Below are 21640 nucleotides of genomic sequence, written 5' to 3'. Positions count from 1 at the left end.
CATAAATGTAATACAGAAATGAATTCTAAGTTTCATTTTGATATTTTCTTTCTTCATAATAAAGTGTGAATATTTTAAAGGGTATGCGCTGTCCAGTGAGAAAGGAAGTTCTTTTAACTGTGGCCTAGTTCTGAGATGCTTATTAAGTTATATAAATTATATTTGCAGTAATTGAAATTACAAATTCTTGTGGTTTTTGGTTCAGATCCATTCATTAGCAAGATAAAAAGGGTGTTACTCCCTTGTGATACAATAGGAACTTCCTGCCTTTTCCCTGTCAGTGAGAAAATTGGCGCATGTGACTCTCTCTGTGTGTAGTGAGTTCCCCTATAGGGATGCGGTGGCTCAGTGGCTAAGACACTGAGCTTGTCGATCAGAAAGGTCGGCAGTTTGGCGGTTCGAATCCTTAGTGCCCCGTAACGGAGCGAGCTCCCATTACTTGTCCCAGCTTCTGCCAACCTAGTTCAAAAGCATGTCAAATGCAAGTAAAAAAAATAGGGATCACTTTGGTGGGAAGGTAACAGTATTCCATGCACCTCTGGTGTTTATTCATGCTGGCCACATGACCACAGAGATGTCTTTGGACAGCGCTGGCTCTTTGGCTTTGTAATGGAGATGAGCACCACCCCCTAGAGCCAGAAACGACTAGCACGTATGTGCAAGGGGAACCTTTACCTTTACCTAGTGAGGTCCCCATACTTATTTTAAGCTTCATAGTACATATTTAGGTTCACATTTAGAAGTGCCCACATTTTCCAGGTGGGTGTAATATAGTCCTTTATCAACTTGCAGTTTTGGATTAGTGATAACAGGATAATAGTAGCCACATGAAATTAACAAATTGGGAAACGTTCAGCAATAGTTCTGCTATGGTCTGTTTGTTGATTTTTTTTCTTCCTGGCAAGGGTGTGCCAATGAAGGTAATTGTCTAGGCATGCAGACAATTAAAGTACTGAACATGACAATAATTCATTCAGAACAATAAAAATATTCAATTAAAATGCAAACAGAACAATTATAACAATGTTTCTTGTCTGACTTCTGGAAAGCAAAATTACATTGACCTATAGACGGCATGAGAAAAAGTATAAGTGCAATCTCAGATGAATATTCTGCCCGTGGACATTTACAGTCTCAAAAAGGTTCTGAATCAGGCTTCCATGTTTTGCCTTTCTTTGTCTTTTCATTGAGGTCACAAACCTTCTGATTTTATTGCACTGTATGACTCCAGCTGCCTACGCTTTTACTTGCTTCCTGCTCAGTTGATCAGCAATTGCTCTGAATCATTGTTAAAATAATCAGTTACTGTACTTAAAGGGCCCCTAATCGTAAGGCGGTGAGGAATGAATATGTCAGTGCACAGCGGGAGACAGGAAGGCAAATTTGCCTATGTTGTTCTTCAGTCTCTAAGTCATGTCTGATTCTTCGTGACCCCATGGACCTCATGGGCCATGGAAATGCTGATCCCTCCTGTCTTCCACTTGCCCAAATTCAAGTCCATTGCTTCGATGAACTACCCGAAATCAAAATATCAAACACTTGCACACTCACTGACACACACCTGTAAAATATCAAGTTCTTATTTTAGATTTTTTTTAAAAAAAATAAAAGTTTTGTTTTTGTGTTTTGTACTCAAGATCTCTCAATATATTATGTGACAATTACTTAAAGCCATAGTATTTGCATATAAGGGAATTTCCCCAATTTATTAATCTATATATTATTTCAATGAAGACTTCATTCACATCTTTTTCTCTAGTAGGGCTATCACATGATCCTAGCACTTGGTGAAAAAATACTAGAACTATGGGGTTCAGAAATTGCAAAACATCCTGGAAGTAGAAAAAAGCCAATAATTAATATGTTGTTATTATTTGAACAACATGTTGCCATCCATGAGGTTACCAGAAATTAAGTTTGTCTCAAACATTTTAGAAACTAAGGGTCTATTGGTTAATGATCTAATAGAAAGTTTGTGTGTACTTCTAAGGTCATAAACCTTAGAAGTACACACAAATATGTACGCATATAGATAGATTCATGAGGACAAGACAATATTTTTCTAAATCGTGTTTGCTTAGAGTATCAAGGCAGTTAAGTCATGTTGTTGGCTTTACTGTTGAAGTATTATTAGAGGTTAATATCTTGGGCAGATGTGCTCTAAAAAAGTGGCATAGAGAGGAAGAATTACTCCCACCCCATCCCTACTCCATCACAGTAAGATGTCTTATAATTTGGCCCAAACAGGGAAATGCTTGTTTTCTGCAAACCCATTGTTTTTCTACACTTTTCATACAACTTCTATATTTCTAATTGACCTGAGATTTTCTTGGGTCATGAACATATTATTTAAGGAGTGTTTTTGTATTACTTGCCTGTGAAACAATGGTATCAATTTTGATCTCAATTTTGCTTTTGTTTTCATTCAAATCATTCTAAATGGCAGGAGCTATTCCTGAATTCATTAGCGTTTCACAAAAGCATTGCTACAAGACTGATTAGGAAAACAGTTCCCTACATGCATGTGTGGCATTAGTTCACCATACTTGCAGCCAAATTTAATGTGTGCTCTAAAGCTTGAGTTTTGAAACAATCGCATTTCTAAAGAAAAAATAGAAGCTGGGAAAGAGTTGGATGCAGGCCCACTACTTGGGAATGCTATTTGGCCTCACTTGTCAATGGATTTAAAGGAGGCAGCTATTATGAGAAGTACATTTGCTCAATCACAGTTAGTGGTTTGCTGTGCCTTTTCCTGGACTAATTCAACCTGGTAATTGCCTCTTACCTTCTCGACTACCACAATCTATTCTTCCAAAAACCAGTCTGGAAAAAAAATTCTTGCAAGTTGCTGTTGATGGGAAAATGTAGCCACTAGGCTGATAACTGATATAGTATTGGAAGATATAAGGATCATATGATTCTTCTACTGAAAGACCAGCCAATTGTTTATCAGATACAGTTTAATGACTTAAAGTGTGACTATTTCACTGTCACCAGCCTGGTCAAATTTTAAAATACCAGGAAAAGTTATGTGTCCCTAGCAGTTGGAAAATATCTACCCCCTATGGAATCTCTGCTTTTAGAGGATGCATTTCACCCCAGTTAGACTTCTGATAGCAACCAAGCCTCAGGTCTTTGACCATAATTTCCTGATCAAATGTCAACTGACATGGTCAATTGTCAATTTTTTTGTGTACTATTATTTTTTAGTTTTCTCTCCTCTCTTTTTATGTCAGTTTTATTAGCTGATCGAATAGATTGAATGGAAGTACCACAAAATAAATAATCAATAAAATAATGTTTATTAAATTAAAATAACAAGCAGACATTAGCACAGGTATATTAAACATTATTATTAATTAATCTTTTATAACATCTAAAATTAAATCATATATTTTTTTAAAAAAATTAATGTTGGAAATTTTGGCAAATCAGCAATTATTAGCATTTTACAATTGTGTGCTTCATTGTGCATATACTTGTGATATTAGATCCCCAAATCTCACACTTGGCTATATCCTACTTATCCTCTATGGCTGGTTTGCAAAGGGAGCGGGCAACAACCTGTTTTTGTTTTTATTAAAGCATACCATTTCTTTCTTTAAGTCAGCCTCTGAGAACCATAGCAGTAGTTATAGTAATTGAATGATACCAGAGGACAATGAAACTCTCTTTTTCAGAGTGATCTGTCATGGGGTTTAGCCACTTAGACTGACTTTCAAAAGAATCAATTATTGATTCTGGGTGATCATTTAGTCCAAACAACTACATCCAATATAATAAAGCTTCATGATCATTGAGAAATTGTAAAGACATAACACAAAATCATTTAAATGTCATGCTGATTTTAAAAATGATGTTTCAAATACTTGGGATATTTTTTTTCAGTTTCAAATTATTGCTAGTAAAATTATTAGCTTTGTAGATTTAAGATAGTATTAAAACAGTTCAAATGTTCTGATGTTCCCTAAAATTTTTAAGTTTGGAATGTCTTTTTGTAAAGAACTAAAACAGGAGGAATTCCACACACTCCAGGAGACTTGTGGTTGTAGTGAACTCCTTTTTGTAGTGAACTCCTGTCACTTTTTTCTGTATCCATGTATTCCCTAATAATATTTAATAAAAGGAATGTCCAACATATCATTTCATGAACACTTCAAACACTACACATTTCTTTTAACAATTAATATTTGAGTAGGAATGAAATGGCTAAAATGAAGATCATTAGCAACTACACATTCTTCATATAATATTTATTTTATTTATTTGATTTGTCAATTGCTCACAAAATAATAGGTATAAGTATAAACATGAGTAAGAATACAGAAATATGTAATTCAATCCACATGGATTTTGAATAAATCCACTAAATTGACCAGTAATTAGCTTTTTAAACATTTATAAAGTTTTGTAATATAATTTGTTCCTCCAACCCTCAATGTCTCACATCTGAGTTACACACCAGGCCTGAGTCTGGTCCTAGACATTATTCAAAGCCTGTCATGAAAGGTTATCATTTTTCATGGATGTAAATGGGAAATTAGTAAAAACACAATTGAAGAATAATCATATTAACCACATTAATGTAATTTAAATGATATCAATTTCAGTTTTTATACTTGCTGTTCCCATTTCTTCATATTGGTCTTAACTACAAAGTGTGCCTCTAGCATGCTACTAAAAGAATAAGCATGGTCCTTGATCCATAAAAATGTGCTCTGCTTGTTTTCTATGAAATGTTTACATATTACATAAGTAACATATGTAGTGACATCATAAGCAATTATGGATTTGATTGTCTTTTCACAGGTTGAAGGATGGGTTACCTGCTGCTGAAATGTGTGCCAGATATAAAATTAAACGTTTCTCACTCATTATAAAACATGTTGCTGAAGAAGATGCAGGAAACTACACTATAATGTTGAGCACCCGGAAGTGGAACCTACAAAAAAATTCAACAATAACACTCAGAATAAATGGTGAGTCCATATTACTATCAATGACAGTAAGCTGAAATCCTGTACACACTTAATTGAAAATTAAGTTATCTTGAATTCTGACTAAACATAAATATTCTAAAAAAGTTTTCATTACCAGAGATCACATTGTTATGCTAAAATCATTCTGATAAGGGTATTAGTGTCTTTAAAAAATGGCATTTCTATGCTCAACTTTTGGGTCACCAGCTGATTAGCTTATGTCCTATGCGTCCATGCAAATGGGTTGTTTGAGCCAAGCAGCTCTGCCTGCAGCCAACGCCCACTTTTCATCTTCCCTCTTCATCTCATTTCATTGGCGTCTTACAAAAAGAAGGGGGTGGGGGGAATAACCTAGTCACTGTCAGATGAGAAGTGTAATTTTTTGTTTACTGGAGAAAGATAGGGCAGAAGGACCCCACCACTTGGATCCTGGAGAGAAGGAGGAAATTCTAGAGGGAAGTAGTTAAGACAGGTTGGAAGTCCCTACAACTGTAGCTCCAGAACAAGCATTGCAAAACTGAGAACAAACTGATTCTGATTTTCCAAGGCCGTTGGAAGCTGCATTGTGGAGACACATATACGCAGCAATGATGTCAACACACTGTGTGTGGAAGAGGCCAAAGTCTTGGTTTCTCTTTTGAAATCGTAATTCTTTCCATTTTATTTTAGAATAAGATTTCAGTTTACTCCTGTTCTTGTTTGTTAACAGTGAAACCTCAGATTTATGAAAAAGTGTCATCAATTCCTGGTCCTACTCTCTATCAACTAGGAACTAAGCAAATTTTAACATGCATTGTTTATGGTATTCCTCAACCTGTGATAAAGTGGACCTGGCAACCATGTCAACAGAACCATTCCAGAACAAGGTAGATCATTTTTGAACCTCATTTCCAATACTCTATCATTGCCCTTCTATGTTTTCATTAAAAGTCTTCTCCATGCAATTGTCAACTCAACTTAAGGTATTTATGATGTCCTAATATTAAAAAATGTTTTAAATTAATTATGTTGTTATCATGAGTCATAGAGGAAGAGGTGGGATGCCTTGATGATGCAAAAGCTGGTTTTACTGTGGAGTTTTTGGTGCTTCTCTGAGCCTGGTTGTTTGCTTGCTGATATTTTGTTACCCATTAGATAAACTTTATCAGCGTCACTGGTTTTGTTCCTCAGGCAGGTTATCTAAAGACATGGTTGGGATGCAAAGAAATTAAACAAGCTCTGCTTTTTACCCTAAAATTGCAGCATGCCTATACAATGCTTATAAATATGTTGCTTAATGATCGGTTTGAATATCTTATCGTACATACATGTCAGAGTGACAGAACTGTAATTTGAAAAACTTTTGAAGTTCATCACTATCTGAAGTTCAGTATGCAAGCTTTATTCTTCTTTCAGATAGCTTATATTCAATATTATATTATCACTTTCCCTCACGATGCCATCTTTAATACTTCATCTGATTCTTGCCTGTTGATAGGGATTATGTACAGGATAGGAGACTCCATGTAATTTCTTTCTCCTTTTGACAAATGGAGTTGTCAGGAAGAGAGGACAATAATATTTTGGATCTCTGAGTCTTGGCAGAGTTAGATTCCCAAAAGACATAGGGATAATTTAAATCCTTTGTTGCATGCCTTTTCAAAAGATTGTTCTATCCATCTGTCTTTCTATTATCTACCTATCTATCTTTTCTCTTGGATTTGTTCCACACAAATAAATTATAGCCTTTTAGTGTTATGGACCAGACATGAGTATCATTGTGAATCAGACCATTCTCCCTTAAATATAATATTGATTGGCAGTTAAAAGCAGTGTTCCTTACCGTGCTCAAATATTGAACTCAGAATCTTTTCATGAAAAGAGTTGTGCTCTCAGAGCTATGGTTATTCTCTTCTTCCTTTCTATTGGTATGATTAGAGGAAAAAGAATTAGCTTGAAAAGCCACAAACATTCGCTCACCCACTATGATTAAAACATACCACTTTATTTCCTATTAACCACATTAATGTTAATTTCTATAAACAACAGAAGTTTAAAAGGGAAGGGCCATGCGATAGGTAGAAGTAATGAATTCCATGGTCCAGATTTCAGCAGAAAAACATTAATGAAGGAGAATTGAGCAATGACAGACGTATGGGTGGAAACATGTGGTTGCATTGTGGAAGTGAAGAAATTTGGTTATGCAAGAGACTGAAAAAAGTCCAACCCAACTAATTCTTTGAAATTTGCTCTGCAGTTGAAGAATTTATAAGACCGTGTGCGGTCTCTGAGACAATAAGATCTCTATATTCAAACACTCATACTCTTCTGAGTGGGATAAGACATTCTTTGACTGGGTTTTATTTTAAAGTAGCGCAACAATGCTTTAAATCAGGGGTGTCCAACCTTGGCAACTTTAAGACTTGTGGACTTCAACTCCCAGAATTCCTCAGCCAGCAAAGCTGGCTGAGGAATTCTGGGAGTTGAAGTCCACAAGTCTTAAAGTTGCCAAGGTTGGACACCCCTGATTTAAATGGTTTCATTTAATACATGAATTCACAGACACTCATTTAATATATGGACTCACTCATTCATTTCACTCTTGAATGAGAACTCAAAAAAACTGCCCAGTCAGTCCTTATCATGCATGCACAACATCACATGCATGCCCGACATCGCTGACTGCGTTCTTCCCTGCCCAGTCGCTCCTTAAGGTGTTTCTTTTTCCCCCACCTCCTGACAATCAGCTCTTCCTATGATCAGCTGTGCCAGGATTCCCCCTCTGTCTTTCTGCTTCACCCAGGAGGCCTCCCTGACGCCCAGAAAGGCAAAAAATTGAGACAAGGGGGCACAGTCCCTCCTCCGCCCCCCTGCACTCCACTTTTTGCCTTCCTGGGCCCCAGGGAAACTTCTTGGGAGCAAAAACTCTCCCCCAAGAGGCTTCCCTGAGGCCCAGAAGGCCCCAAAATGGAGCATGGCGGGTGCTGCAAAAAAGCCATACCCACCCACTCACATGGCTACCTAGCCATGCCCACAGAACTGGTAGTAAAAAATTTTTGAATCCCACCACTGATAGGTACCATAGCGGTAAATGCTGCTGTCCTTATGCCTACCACATAAAGCCTTGATTCATTAAGAAGACGGATTGGCAGAATCACCTGATTTTGTTTCTCTGCCTTCTCATCAAACATTACTCAGAGGAGAAACACGCCCTGAACATATATATTCATTAATGTAGCTAGAGTATAAAGTAAATTGCTTTGAGTGCAGTTATCTGACACTGTTAACCTCAAAGAAGGAGATTCAGTGGTGGGCTGCTGCTGGTTGAACAACTGGTTCGGTGAGCGCATGCATAAGGTGCTTGCACGCAGCGCTAAAAATGGAGCATTTAGAAGCTCAGCTGCTTACCTTCCAAGTCAGGAACGGTAAGTAGAACAGCAGGGGGGGAGGAAATCAGCTGTGCCGCATTATTGAGATGAGCTACAAAGCAGAAAATAAAGGACAGGATAGGGCAGGAGCGGGTGGGCGGGTCCAGCTGATTGTTGGAACTGTCAGTTCATGTGAACCGGTCCAAACTGACAGCATCCCACCATTGAGGAGATTGAAGAACAGCTTATATCAGCTTTTAATTTATTTAATATTTTTCCTATGCTGTTGTAATCCAGTTGACATTCAGCAGCTTACACCAAAACAATGCTATTCCAAAAGAACATTAAAGTTGCCTTCAAAATCAGCCTAAATAGTAGCTGACCAAAGTAGGGAAAGTTCTTTCACGGTATCAGTAGCAGAGAAAGAAATAACTCTTTTTTCCACTTCTTCACCATGTACGCTTTCTCCTCACTTCTGCCACCCCTGGACAGCTGCTATTGAGGCTGATCCAGGTAAAGATGAGAACTTGGTTTGAAAGATACTGTCCTCTTTGTCCAAAGTAAAATATGTTGGCCAGAGACTGAAGAAAAGAGACCGGCCTATACCAGCTAAAGTGAGCAATTGATGTTAAGCTGGCTGTACTGCTAACAGAATGGTCAGCAAAATGCCTTAGATAACATTTACAGCAAAACTATGTGCATTAAGGTGAAACATGACTTTAACCCTGGAATAGATAAGGACAGGTGGGATTCAGCCGGTACAGACCAATTTGGGTGAAGTTCCGGCAATTAGTTGGGCCCACCCACCTGCCCTAATCTGTCCTATATTCCTTTGTTTTTCACCTCAGCTGATTCGTGTGGCACAATGAATTGCTGCGGATCAGCTGTTTTCACTCACAGTGGCTGCAGCAGAAGGTAAAGTTTAGCTGAAAAGGGGGTGTTTTGAAGTTCTGCATGTGCAAAGCGCACACTCACCAAACCGGTTGTTACACTAGTGGAATCCCACCCCTGGATAAGAATGGCTTCATGCTGACTCATGGGCTTGAGATCAGACAAAGACATTGTTCTGAAAGATTGCTGTGATATGCTTGTGCTGCAGATAGACACAGATGAAGAAAAACTGAAAGACAAATCTACTAGGATAATTTCAAATCAAAGAGAAGGAGTTTTTTTTGCCCCAAATAACTTTTTTTTGCCCAACAAAATTATTATGGAGTTAGGAACAGTTATTTATTTATTTATTTATTTGTAAATTTTATTTGAGTTTTCACAAAGAGAAAAAAAATACAAATAAAACATCTTTTTTGAAAGCAGCATAATCCCGGGTTACATTTCTTCGTACAGACACAAATTCAGGTTCATGCTCATTTTTATATTCTATTCCATATCTTATTACTATTTTACATTTTCTGCATAGCTTCTCCCCTCTTTTAATTTTCACAATTTTATTTTAATTATCTCATCTCAATTCAAATCATTGTATTTATATTTTTTGTCTGTCCTGTTTCAATTATCTATTATCTTTTCTCATTAAACAAAATTTCTCCTGTAGTTACTGATTGGAGTATGACGCCTTTATATCTTTTCCCTAAAGTTGTAACATTCAATATAATACATAACTTCCATTCAGATTCTGCTTGGTACATTCTTAAAATACACACAGTATTCTTAAAAAAGAAAAAAATTATAAATGTATATAATTAAAACAACATTCCATTCCAATTCAATTCTATCATTAATATTAATATTCATTAAAGTCTTAACATCTTTAACATTACTTTTCAATTAAATATCATACTTCTATGGGAACAATTATAAGCTTTCCATAGTTAATTCCTCCCCCCCTTCACTTATATTTTATAAAACATTAACTAATTAAAATGTTCCCGTTCCTTCCTAATTCAATTTTCTCATTTATTTTACTTCACTTATTTTATTCACAAACATTTCACTAAATTACACTAACTATTTTATCCCTCATTTTAATCATACGTTGTTTCCAATTTTCTAAAGTTATTTCTATTGAGTTTCCGGTTTGTCGGCTTCGCGAGCGGTAGGGATTCGCGAAGCTGCGCGATCCCTGCCGCGCTAGCCGTTTTGGGGCTCCGACCCGGACGGGTGCGGAGCAAGGCTGCCCTGCAGGGGTAGCTGAAGGTAAGGGGATCCGGAGGAAGGGTTTGGGGTGTTGCAGACCCCTCCCTGGCCGGCAGAACCCCTGTTACCAGGACGGTGCAGCGGCGGTCCGTAATGGCCGCCACAAAGAAGTTGACAGCCGGGCAAGTATGCGCAGGAGGAAGAAGAAAAGTTATTGAAAGTAAAAGTTCTTCTTGGTGACCCAGGGCTTTGAGATTTATCTAATTTAATTCCTGGAAAAGATGGTTTTCTGATGATTTCTTCCACAAGAGAAAAAAAAGCGGCTATTTTGAGGTGCTGAAGGAAAGTTTACTCTCCCTCCCGACGGAATTAAGCCGGAAGGGAGAGGATAAAGAAAATATATTAATTTGGATCTTGTTGGAGGAGATGCCTTGAAGACTTGAGGACAGAAATACAATCTTAATAAGGCTTTAAAATATAGACTTGGATTCTTTTTTTTCATTTGTTTGATACCACCCCTGGAAGAGGAAGGGGGAATTTTGGCTTGCTTGGATTTATTGAGGATTGTGGATTTTGGGATTGTTTTGCCTTTCTCTCGGAATATTTGGTTGGTGTAAGAAGAAAGAGGAATAAAGAAAAGAAAAGATTTATTTATAATGGCTTTCCTTTTTGAAGACCTGAGGGATGAATATGAGCAAACAAAAACAGCCTGCAAAGATGGCATGGAAAAAGCTTTTCTATTTCTAGAAATGGCGCTGGTCAATTACCAACAGACAATGGAACAGATGGAAACGGAAGAAGAACAACAAGGAAGAGATGAAGACGCCATCTTCATTGAATCCCAAAACTTATCTAAGGAAGAAGGAAGGAAGAGAGCAAGGAAAATGAAGGACTTAAGATCTAAAAAAACATTTGAGAAAAAGAAAAATATGATGCAAAGTAAATATAATGATAACAAACAAGAGAAAAAGGGAACACAACAGAGAAGGGATCCCAGCAAGGTAGAGGTTAGAAGAAGAAGGGGGGTAGGAAGATTTGGTGGGGGAAGAAAGAAAGGGGAAAGGCGGAGAAAAGCCTCAAAGCTTTAAAATTGAATGGGAGAAGAGGGATTTTTTTGAGACAAAGGATGAAATATAATTTTCTGTAAGAAAGATTCTGCTAAGGTACAGAAGATGGTATTGTAACATTTATATTTGAAATAGTAAATTAGAATGGTTTAAGATTTAATAAGAAATTAAAATGTTGAAGTTTTTAATAATGATTGATTTTTAAAATGTAATAAAATATCGAAGGAAAGGAGGATACAATGTATTTAAACATTTTTGGTGGATAGAATGTACCAAGCAGAACCAAATTGGGTATTTGTTATGCTGAATGTTAATTTTACTAACTTAGGGGAGGATAGAAAGGCATCATACTCTGATTAGTGATTTCAGGAGAAATTTTTTTTATTATAAGAAGAGATAGAGGGATAATTGAATGGGCAAAAGATACAAATTTAATGATTTAATTAAGATGGATTAAATAAGATAGAAATGTGAAGAGTGATATGTGCTATTATTTTAGCCCATGCAAAGAGAGGTAACTGGGGCCAAGGTACTTTACTAAAAGATTTTTTTTATGTTTGTTTGTGTTTGTTTGTGTTTTATGAGAATATTGGGGAAATTATTGTAGAAAGACAGGGAAAGATTCAATATGTAATGATTTGTTTGTTGTTGAAACTTTTAATAAAACTTGTTTTAAAAAAAAAAATAAAGTTATTTCTATTACTAACATAACAATACAATCTTATGTACCTTTACAGAATCCCTTTTTCAGTTAGATTTTCACCCATTATCTCTAAATAGGTCCTGTTTCTCTATATCTTGCCCCGGTCCTTTGTAACTTCTTTTCCTTTCCTTCTTCCCTCTCTTCTTCTCTCTCCCCTTTTTACCCCCTTGTCTCTCTACCTCTATTTCTCTCTTCTGTATTCCCCTTTTCTGTTGCTTTCCAGTATTATACTTATTTTTCGAATTATTTTTCTTTTCTTTGGTTTTTTTTTTAAGTCTTAAATTCTCCATTCTCTTTTCCCCCTTTCCCTTTTCTTCCCCACATAGAATTACTTGTTCATTAAAGATGGCTTCTTCTTTGTCCCAGTCTTCTTGTTTTGCAGTCATTTCTTGTTGTTTCTCATAGTTCCAAATTCCATTTCTAAGAATTGAAAAACGAAGCCAAAAGAACCCTTTTCAATTCATCCAGAAGTGGTGCCATTGTATAAATTTTTAAACAACCACCCGATTGATTTTAGTCATTCAAATATAATAACCAAAAATCCAAAGATCACCAAATAATCCAAATACACGCAAGCTGTTTCTTTTTTGCTCTTTTTTTTTTTACTTTCTCTTCCTGGGGTTACTATTTAATTACAAAGTTTCAGTTAAAATGTATCTTTTAGAAGTCTTGTTGAAGTTTTACTTTAAATTCTTTTTAATTCCAGGCAGTCTCCTCCCTCTTCCAGATCCTGCCCTTATTCTTTTCTCTCCTTCCTGCTTATGAAAAAGAAAGTTTTTAATGTCCAGAAATCTTTATTATCCCTTTGACATTTTGTTTTATTTTCAGCTTAATTGCCTATTGATGTCAAAGCGGATTTTTCCGATTTCTTATTTAAGTCTCTTAGTTGTCAGTATAGGAAAGGAGAGAGAAGGGGGGGGGGAGCCAAACCTTTCCCTTTTCACTTTCCTTCGCTGCTTCTGACTCTTCTTTGGGAGCGATGTTATTTTTTGTAAGTTTAAATTCCAGGGTACCTTGGTTGTTGCTTTTACAATTTAACCCGGTCAGCCAAAACTTTCACTTCTTATCTTCCTCCTGCACATTCTTTTCCAGTCGAGTTCTTCTTTGTGGTGGCCATTTCTGACCACCGCTGCAACCGCCTTCGGGAACGGGAGTAATGGCCAGCTGAGGAGGAGAGATGTGGCTCTCCTCGACCCTGCTGGCGGTCTCCCCCCTCTTCACCACCTCTACGGGGTGGCTTAGCCTTGAAACCAACCGGCTCGGGGCGCTCCAGCGGCGAGCCCAGACAGAAACCGCGCACGATCGCGGATTTCTGTCTGTTGCCAAAGCCCTTCAAACCGGAAGTCCTCAGGAACAGTTATTTCTTTAAAGCAACGTTTTAGAATCAAATGTGTTGGCTCTTGATTCTCTGAATGCCATAGTCACCATTGATCAGTGTCTTTATTAATCAGATCAGTTGCAATCCCATTGTGGAGAAGACTGTCTAAATTGGCTATTTCAGCTGTCCAGGAGTGTCGGACTATCCTTAGACCTGATTTCCTTAAGCTGGGAAAGATTGTTCCTTCATGTCATTTTTTACATGTCCTCTCATGTAAAAAATGTCAGCAAGTCTATAAATTATTCTTCCTGTTTCATTCTCAGGAAATCTTATGTTTCCAAAATTCAAACTAGCCATTTACAGTATTATTTCTAGGCTAACAATCGAGGTATCACCTCAAATAGTCATCATGTTTATTGTGGTGGCCTGAGGTAAATTTTCATGTAGGCCTTCCTGGCTGATGCTGCTGTTGATGAGAAAGATGTCTGTGTGAAAGAATCAATTGTACAGCAATCCTCATGGAAATTACGTTATTTGGAAATCCTTATTCTATTGAAAGACAACAAACCTAATTTGACCCAGCAGATCTAATTTGATGTTGGATTGGATAAAAATGGCAGCATCTCTATTTCTTAAGTGCAAAGGTGATGGCTAAATGGTGCCATTCATACATATAACACAAGAACCTGTACAGTCACCTCAAAATGTGACAAAGGCAGCATATCACTTTATTAAATAAATAAATAAACAAAGACATTAGAACATGCAGAATGACCCCCTCCCCCAAAAAAATCTAAACAAAGAAATTGAAAATGCTCAGGGAATGAGTTATTAGTTGATTGTTCAGAGGTAAAGACCAAAAAAATAGAGGAAAAGGGAAAGGTATGGGATAACATGGATTCTCATACTTCCATGCATTTATTTTATTTTTCCTTCTTTTATAGCCAATGCTTATGAAATTTCACCAGATGAAATGGCTCCCTAATTCATGAATCCAAAATTCTGCTTAACAACAATACATCTTTGGGATTTTAAAATAATGAAGTGAAAGTTCAGGTGAAATAACTAATCTGTCCTTAGTACCTTGAACTGTTTCCCCACTGCAGACCATCTCCTACAAATTGCAGAAAGAGTTATTGCCCATTGCTCATAATTGCTCATTAGCCAAGAGCATTCTGCCTTTTGGCATTCATCCAACTGGAGAATATACTGTATATCCCAGCATTAAGTCTTTCTGAAACAATTCAAAACATTCAGTGTATTTTGGTGAGTCAGCTCTGGATCTGTGCTCATCCAAATATGTTTAAGATAGGGACTAAACTAAAAATAACTAATGCTGATTTCAGTGAACACACATCATGCATGATAGGTAGACTGGATCTAATTGCTTGTGGTTGAATTATCCCTTTTTGTTTTGCTTTTTAAAAATTTATTCTCCAGAATGAATTACTAAATTCATTTTCTCACTGAAAACCTCCTGAAAATGAATCAGAGGATGTCAAATGCTCTATCTACAAAGCAAATGTATCTATTGTTAGTTCTGTATTTAATTCTGTCTTTAATTCAGGAGTTCAATTTCCCTGTAGCTGACCTTCTCATGCTTACATGAGGGACTAGATTGCTCTCTATTTTGCCATAATGGTCTTTCTGGGGCATAGAGGACACAACCTCTTGGTGGTTCTTTGACCTCATCAGCAGATGATTTCGGGATCTTCAATAAGCCATGTTCAGATATTTATTTATCACTATATATTACTAATAAATGCATTTTGTATAAGATAGATTTCATTCAGGAGCTATAAAAACCCAAGATAATTGGTTTCACAAAGTAATCCAATGGGTGAACAGGCATTAAATCTTAGGCTTCTTTAACTCCAGCCAGTTAGTTTATGGATTATTGTACATTTTTTTCTAGTTGTTGAATCATTTGCTTATTCTCCAGAGTTCTGTCTGATAAGCATACATATTTATACTTATTATCTGTTCAAAATATCGTGAAGTCACAGTTGCCAGTTCTTTAGCTAGTGTTGGCCCTCTTACATATCTACCTTCCCAAGAACCTAGGATGTTGAAATATATTGACATAGTATATATGCGGATAACCATGGCTAGTTTATGACATGATCTTTGATTTTTGATTTTTAGATGTTGATATTTTGTGATCTTCTCCAATTTTTTCACCTTCTATTCTACTACCACTGGTATTGCCACATCAATTATCCACACGTCCTTCTTTTCAACCACAGTTATATGTGTTGTTAGCCATAACTTTATTAATCTGTATTCGGAAATCCCACAATATTTTAACCTGCTCATATTTGGCTACTTTTTCAACTATAAGTTCCTACCAATTTTTCATGACTGTTACATGATAATTTCCCCAGATGTTCCAGTGAATCATTATGGATACTGTGCTATGCTATTGTTTATCATCAATTTGTGCAATCCTCTGGTATGAGCTGAGAATAGGATCTATTGTTTCGTTTGCTTCTTTACACAATCTGCCCTTTGAATCATCTGATAATTTTTCAATACTGGCCTTGATTGCATTAGTTCAAATAGCTTGCTCATGCACAAACACAATCAAGGGTTTGGTTTCTTTTTTAAATGTTTCTGCCATTGCCAGATTTTAACTTTATCTGCTTCCCCGGATAAATGTTTACAAAACATTGGTTTTGTAAACATTGACCATGTGATTCATTTGCTTGCCAGCATTCTGTTTCTATTTTTATTACTTTTTTGATATTCACTTTTTGTTTCCTGTTCATTTAATAAGTTCCAATTTTTAACTTTTATCAGTTCTTGTCTTTTGCTTGTTTGTTTGTTTTAGATAATCAACCAATCCATGCTTTTTTACCTTGACAGTTTGTTCAACAGAAGTAAACCTCTGCTTCCATTCCCATGGGGCATATATAATTTATCAAAATCACTATGGGGATGTAATGCATAGTGAATAGGCATCACTTTTCTTGTTTCAGTCCAAACTGTCCAGTTCACCTTGGGTCCACTTAACAATTCCAGCAATGTATTGTATCACAGGTATGGCTTGGTTGGTGTTACACCAGTCAATTTTGTCTTTAGCAACGATGGATGTTCTGTTTAATAATACCATTTTTAAATTGTCCATACTTGATGTTATCTAACTATAAAATGGTCATATATTTGCAGATATTTGATATTCATAATCCTTCATCATGATAGCTCTGTATGGTTGATCATTTGGCATTTCAATTCCATTACTGTTTTACACGTCTTTGTTGCTACTGTAGCACATATTCCTTGGTTGAATTCCATTGCTATAGCTGTGCTAAAAATTCTATCAATATATTTGGCAAAGATTGGATTTTGATTTCTGATTCTCCATAAAGCTTCAGATCTTCCATAGAAAGTAAACATGAGATTTTGTTAACCTGTTTTGCTGTTTGACAGCCAAGATTTGTTTTCTTGAAAATCACTGAATGTAGGATCATGACAATGACAAATAATAAAAGAAATAATAAATCATCCTGGAAGATCCCTCTCCAAAGGTTGATAAGCCCATATTTTTCATTTCCAACCCAGTTCTGTCTTCTACCACTCTGTATAGTTTTTCTAATATTTTTACTGATACCAGTGTTTCTAAACATTTGATGATCCAACTATATGGTGATGAATCAGACACCTTTTTATAACAATTCAGGCCATATTAAAATTGGTTTTTCACCAATTCTCCAGAACCATTTTATCAGTCAAAAGTTGATCTTTGGTAAAATTTGATTTTCCTTTTTCCACTCTTTTTGTTCAACAGGGAGGATGCTATTTTCTTCTAACTAATCTTGAATGTTGTCTGCTATTATGCCTGTGAGTAAGCTAGTATTTAAACATACAAGCAAGTATGTTATGGGGCAGTGTTGGTGAAACTTTTCAGCACCGAGTGCTGAAACAGGAGCACACGAGCAGTTCCCCAGTGCACATGTGCGTGCCAGGAAGCTGAGCTTCCAATTTCCAGCGACTGCATGTGTGCTGGTCTTCTAGTTTCTGGCACACATGCATGCAGGAAGACCAGCTAGCTAGCGCGCATGCTCATACCAAAAACTGGAAGAGCAACAGGTGACAGTTGGCATGCCTAGAGAGATGGCTCTGCATGCCACTTCCAGCACGTTTACCATAGGTTCACCATGATGATTATAGGGCCTGCATTTCCTGGTGTTATCCCTTTCATTGGGTCTTTTTGAATCAAATACATTTTGCCAGTTATTAGCTGATGTCTCCTTTATGCAATACTTCATTAAGATGTTTTGCTATAATTGAATGTAAGTTCAAATATTTGTGTCAAAAGCCATGTGGTTGATAACTTCCAGGAGATGTCCTGGTTTTAATCCTTTTAGCTCAATTTTTAACTATTTCTGTTGTTATTAGTAAAGTTTTTCCATTTGATTTTTATTAAATTCATCTCCAGATTCTTTCTATTCATACAGAATTTTCTTTTTCTTTCTCATGTCCCAAAGAGCTTTTCAAAGCTGGATTGTTTTCTTTTTGTTTTCTTTTTGATTGTTTCCTATTGCCATTTATACTTTGGAAGAATCCCCTCTGGTCTGATTGAAACAGCTGATTTTGCTTAAATTGGATAATTTATGTTTCATAGCATTCAATGTTCCCAGCTATTTGATATTTATTGCTTCATTTAAAGTTTCTTCATTTTTTTTTCTAGTGCTAAACCAATATTTTTATTAGGCTTGTCCTTATCCTTACCTCTTCAATTTTTGCTTTTTCCTGTTTCTTAAATTACTTGTGAATAAAGGCCAACACAGCTAAAGAACTGGAAGTAAAGTTGGTACCATCTTTAAGCACCTTGGATGGCACAACAATGTAATTCAATGACTGTTTAATTTTATACAGTGTGCCGATCTGAGTGTGAGGCTGCTTGTTAAAAGTAGATTAATCAATTAATGGGATTTATTACAAACTGTATCCTAGGTCAAGGTACCGTGGTCTTTATAGCACAGAAACAGTAATAATATGAAGGTGGACCCTTTCTAGTCAAACAGCTGCAAATAACTGAAAAACTTACCTTTACATTTTCATAAATAGATATAAAGCCCTTGCTTACCAACTGCCTCAGATCCCTTTTCTTTCCTTTCTGTTAGACCTATTGTTGCTTTTAGCCATCTGCACAGTATGCTGATGTGTGCAGTAAATGCATGCATTCCTATTCATAGAATACACACATGCAGAGACTATAAAACTGCTTGGAAACTATAAAAGACAATATTTATCTGCCTGGTGTAACACAATTCATTGAAGATAGGAAGTTGAGTAATCCCTAGAACATGCCATCGCATTGCATTCAGAAACATTAGGTCACTGATTCATTCAGGAAACAAAGGCATATAACAGCCACAATGAGCCTACAAAAGTTGTGGGTTTAATAAGGAAGATTCCTTCCTTGGAATACGGCCAGGATTGTTCTGTTTCATTCTCGGTTGTGTTAAAATTGGTTCAGATGACAAATAGGCATGAATAAATGCCTAGTTAACTCCCTGTAATAAATATAAAAACAGGCAGCCTTGTGACCTTTTGTGGGTGTCTCTTATGTTATATTGTTCACATGAACTTGGGGCTTTAATTATATATGGACTTATTGTCTGCTTCCAATTAGTCTTAATTCAGCACAAATTATGAAGGAAATAAATGGAAAAGAAAGAGACGACAATATATAGTTGTCACTGGTTAGATTCTAGTTGTTCTTGTTGTATGAACCATGTGGGTTTGTGTTTTGGAATCAATATTGTATGGCTTTCATTGAGTAATTCTGGCATTTTGCTGGCATGTTTGTGAACAAGATTTCCCATCATAAAACTTGTACTTAATATTCTGCTAATATAATATTATGATTAATAAAACAAATCATTGAAGACATCTCTCAACCTGTGTAGTTATGTTTCTGAGAACACAGTAGATCTACTTTCCTATGGATTCTGGACATAAAAGGGCAGAAAGTAGTGAACAATTTTTCAGGGAGTGGAGAATGTAATCAAAGATATTGGTGGAAATAGGATGGCTGTTTTTTTTCCAGACCTTTGGTAGATTTTTTTTAAGGGAAGGGGAAGGGAAAGCAAATGACCTCACAATGGTAACACTTGAAGAAAGGTGATACAATCTTGGAATGTTGAGGATTGCAATTGAGATACTGAGCTTTGTGAATCACGAGGCAAGGAAAGATACCTCTGTAAGAAATAATTCATATTGATTGAAATGGAGACCAGTGAGGAAAATAAATTCTGCTACAATTTGGAATGAGAATGACTAGGTATGGTTGAAAACAGCTGTTGTACCTTCTATTTTTTCAAAAAAGATGACCATTTTTATGCCTTTCATACACTGAAAGTCACTAATATTTATCTTTGTATTTAAGGCACTATAGTTTTTCCCAAAATGACAGTGGAATGTCTTTTTTGAAAATCATCCATAATTTCAGGATTGCTCATAAACAAGCCAGATTTGCCTAAATACTTCTTACAACGGATATCTTCAAAAGGATTTGCAAAGTTGTATATTATTATTTTTAATAGTAACACTTACATTTCCTTTTATTGTATACTATGTGCACTGAAAAATGTGCCCTGTGTATGTTTCAAAAACATTGCTTTAAATTCTTTTTAAAAGACACAATTAATATTTTACCTTGCTGTGAATTCTAATAGGTTTTTTTTCCTAGCAGGTTTTTAAAAAGTCTTAAGATTCTAATCTTTTTAGGCAATAGTGATATTAAAAACCTTATTACTCAGGATTATTTTATGGACCAGAGCATTATTTATCTGAAATGTTACACCTGTAAAATACAATACATATAATGTGTTCTGTTCATCACAACAATATCACAACTAAAGGCATAGTTGTGTCTTTATGACTGAACTGAGTTCTAATAATGCAGCCCTGTTACTCGATTTTATATCAGTAGTCCTTGTAATCAATAAACTAATTTATACTTTAAATCCATGGACAAATATCAAGTTGACATGCAGTACACTTTCAGCCTGGAAAGCTTCCCTATCCACAGTTATAAATATTTCATTCTATTGTACTTGGCAAGCTGCAAGCAATTGGAGGTAGGATCTCATTAAGACAGCAAACTGTGGAGTAGGGAGAGGATAGTGTGAAGCTAAGGGTGATAACAGTGGCCTTGTCCAGAATAGGCCATGGGAGTTTTCTTATCTTACTTAGGCAGGAGGTGCTGGGAGCTTCCTGTGCGAAATTAGGAGCATATGCTGCTTTCCTCTTGTTGTTTGGCTTCCTCCTGCATATAAGACGTTTCCCAGCACAATGATTATCTTTGCATCTTCAAACATGGCACAATTTACTTCCTTAAGAGTTTGATGTATCCTTAAGAGTCATGTCTTTCCCCCCCTCATCTCCCCCTCTGTCCTAGATTCCTTCTCAAGTGCTTGCTGGTTGATGTCCTAGGCGTATGTGCCATTTAAAACTTAGCAATATATGATCTGTAAGACCAAAGCGTACAGAATGTGCCTCCTGGGGCTTGGATACTGTTTGGGAAAGGACACATTTCTTTACAGAGCTGGTGTTCTCGAATGTAGGATTACTAGATTTACAGCGTTGATTGCTTCTTCCTCTTTCCTCATTTCTGTGAAAATTGAAACTAAAATTAGTGCCTTCTGGTTTCCAACACTGAATGATACCTTCCCAAACACATACTAACTGGGTCTTTAAACATGGATATATCATAGACATGTAAAGTAAAGAGGTAGATGAATTATGAAATATTTATGGTAAAAATGAGATTTTCACCGTTGATTGAACCAAACGCTCTCGAGTTGGGGTGTCTAATAAACCTATAGTTTTATTTCCAAATTGCATAAGGGAAAACATTAGAGTCTTCAGGATCACTCACTCCTGGCTGTACCTGCCTACTAAAAAAGATCAGGAAAAAAGGGCTTCCCTCTCTTCAGAAACACTGTCAGTAATGCCCATAAAGGAGTGGCTTTCCAATTCTGCCTGAAACAGCATTCTTCCAAAATCTGTTTAGACTTAAACCATACTGGTTTTTAGGAAGGATTTTAGGACTTTGGGAAGAGATACATTATGAGGCTATATATAACATCTTTAGTTGAAATGTCTTTCTTGTGGGTGGAATG

General features: G+C 36.3%; 1 protein-coding gene across 3 annotated transcripts in view; it reads left to right on the top strand.

Annotated features, from left to right (window-relative positions):
• FLT1 (fms related receptor tyrosine kinase 1) overlaps positions 1-21640 on the top strand; it is a 120910-nt gene that overhangs the window by 31321 nt on the left and 67949 nt on the right. For all 3 annotated transcript variants that reach the window (XM_087966325.1, XM_026675044.2, XM_087966326.1), the window contains exons 9-10: positions 4810-4979; positions 5689-5845. In XM_087966325.1, the coding sequence (XP_087822451.1) occupies positions 4810-4979; positions 5689-5845 (327 nt within the window). The remainder of the gene's footprint in view (positions 1-4809; positions 4980-5688; positions 5846-21640) is intronic.

Source organism: Notechis scutatus, chromosome 5, assembly GCF_049901735.1.
Source record: "Notechis scutatus isolate UNSWTSFEM ecotype Mainland chromosome 5, rNotScu1.2, whole genome shotgun sequence".
Taxonomy (NCBI): Eukaryota; Metazoa; Chordata; class Lepidosauria; order Squamata; family Elapidae; genus Notechis; species Notechis scutatus.
Note: the sequence above shows the minus strand (reverse complement) of the source record. Positions and strands in the feature narration are given on the sequence as shown.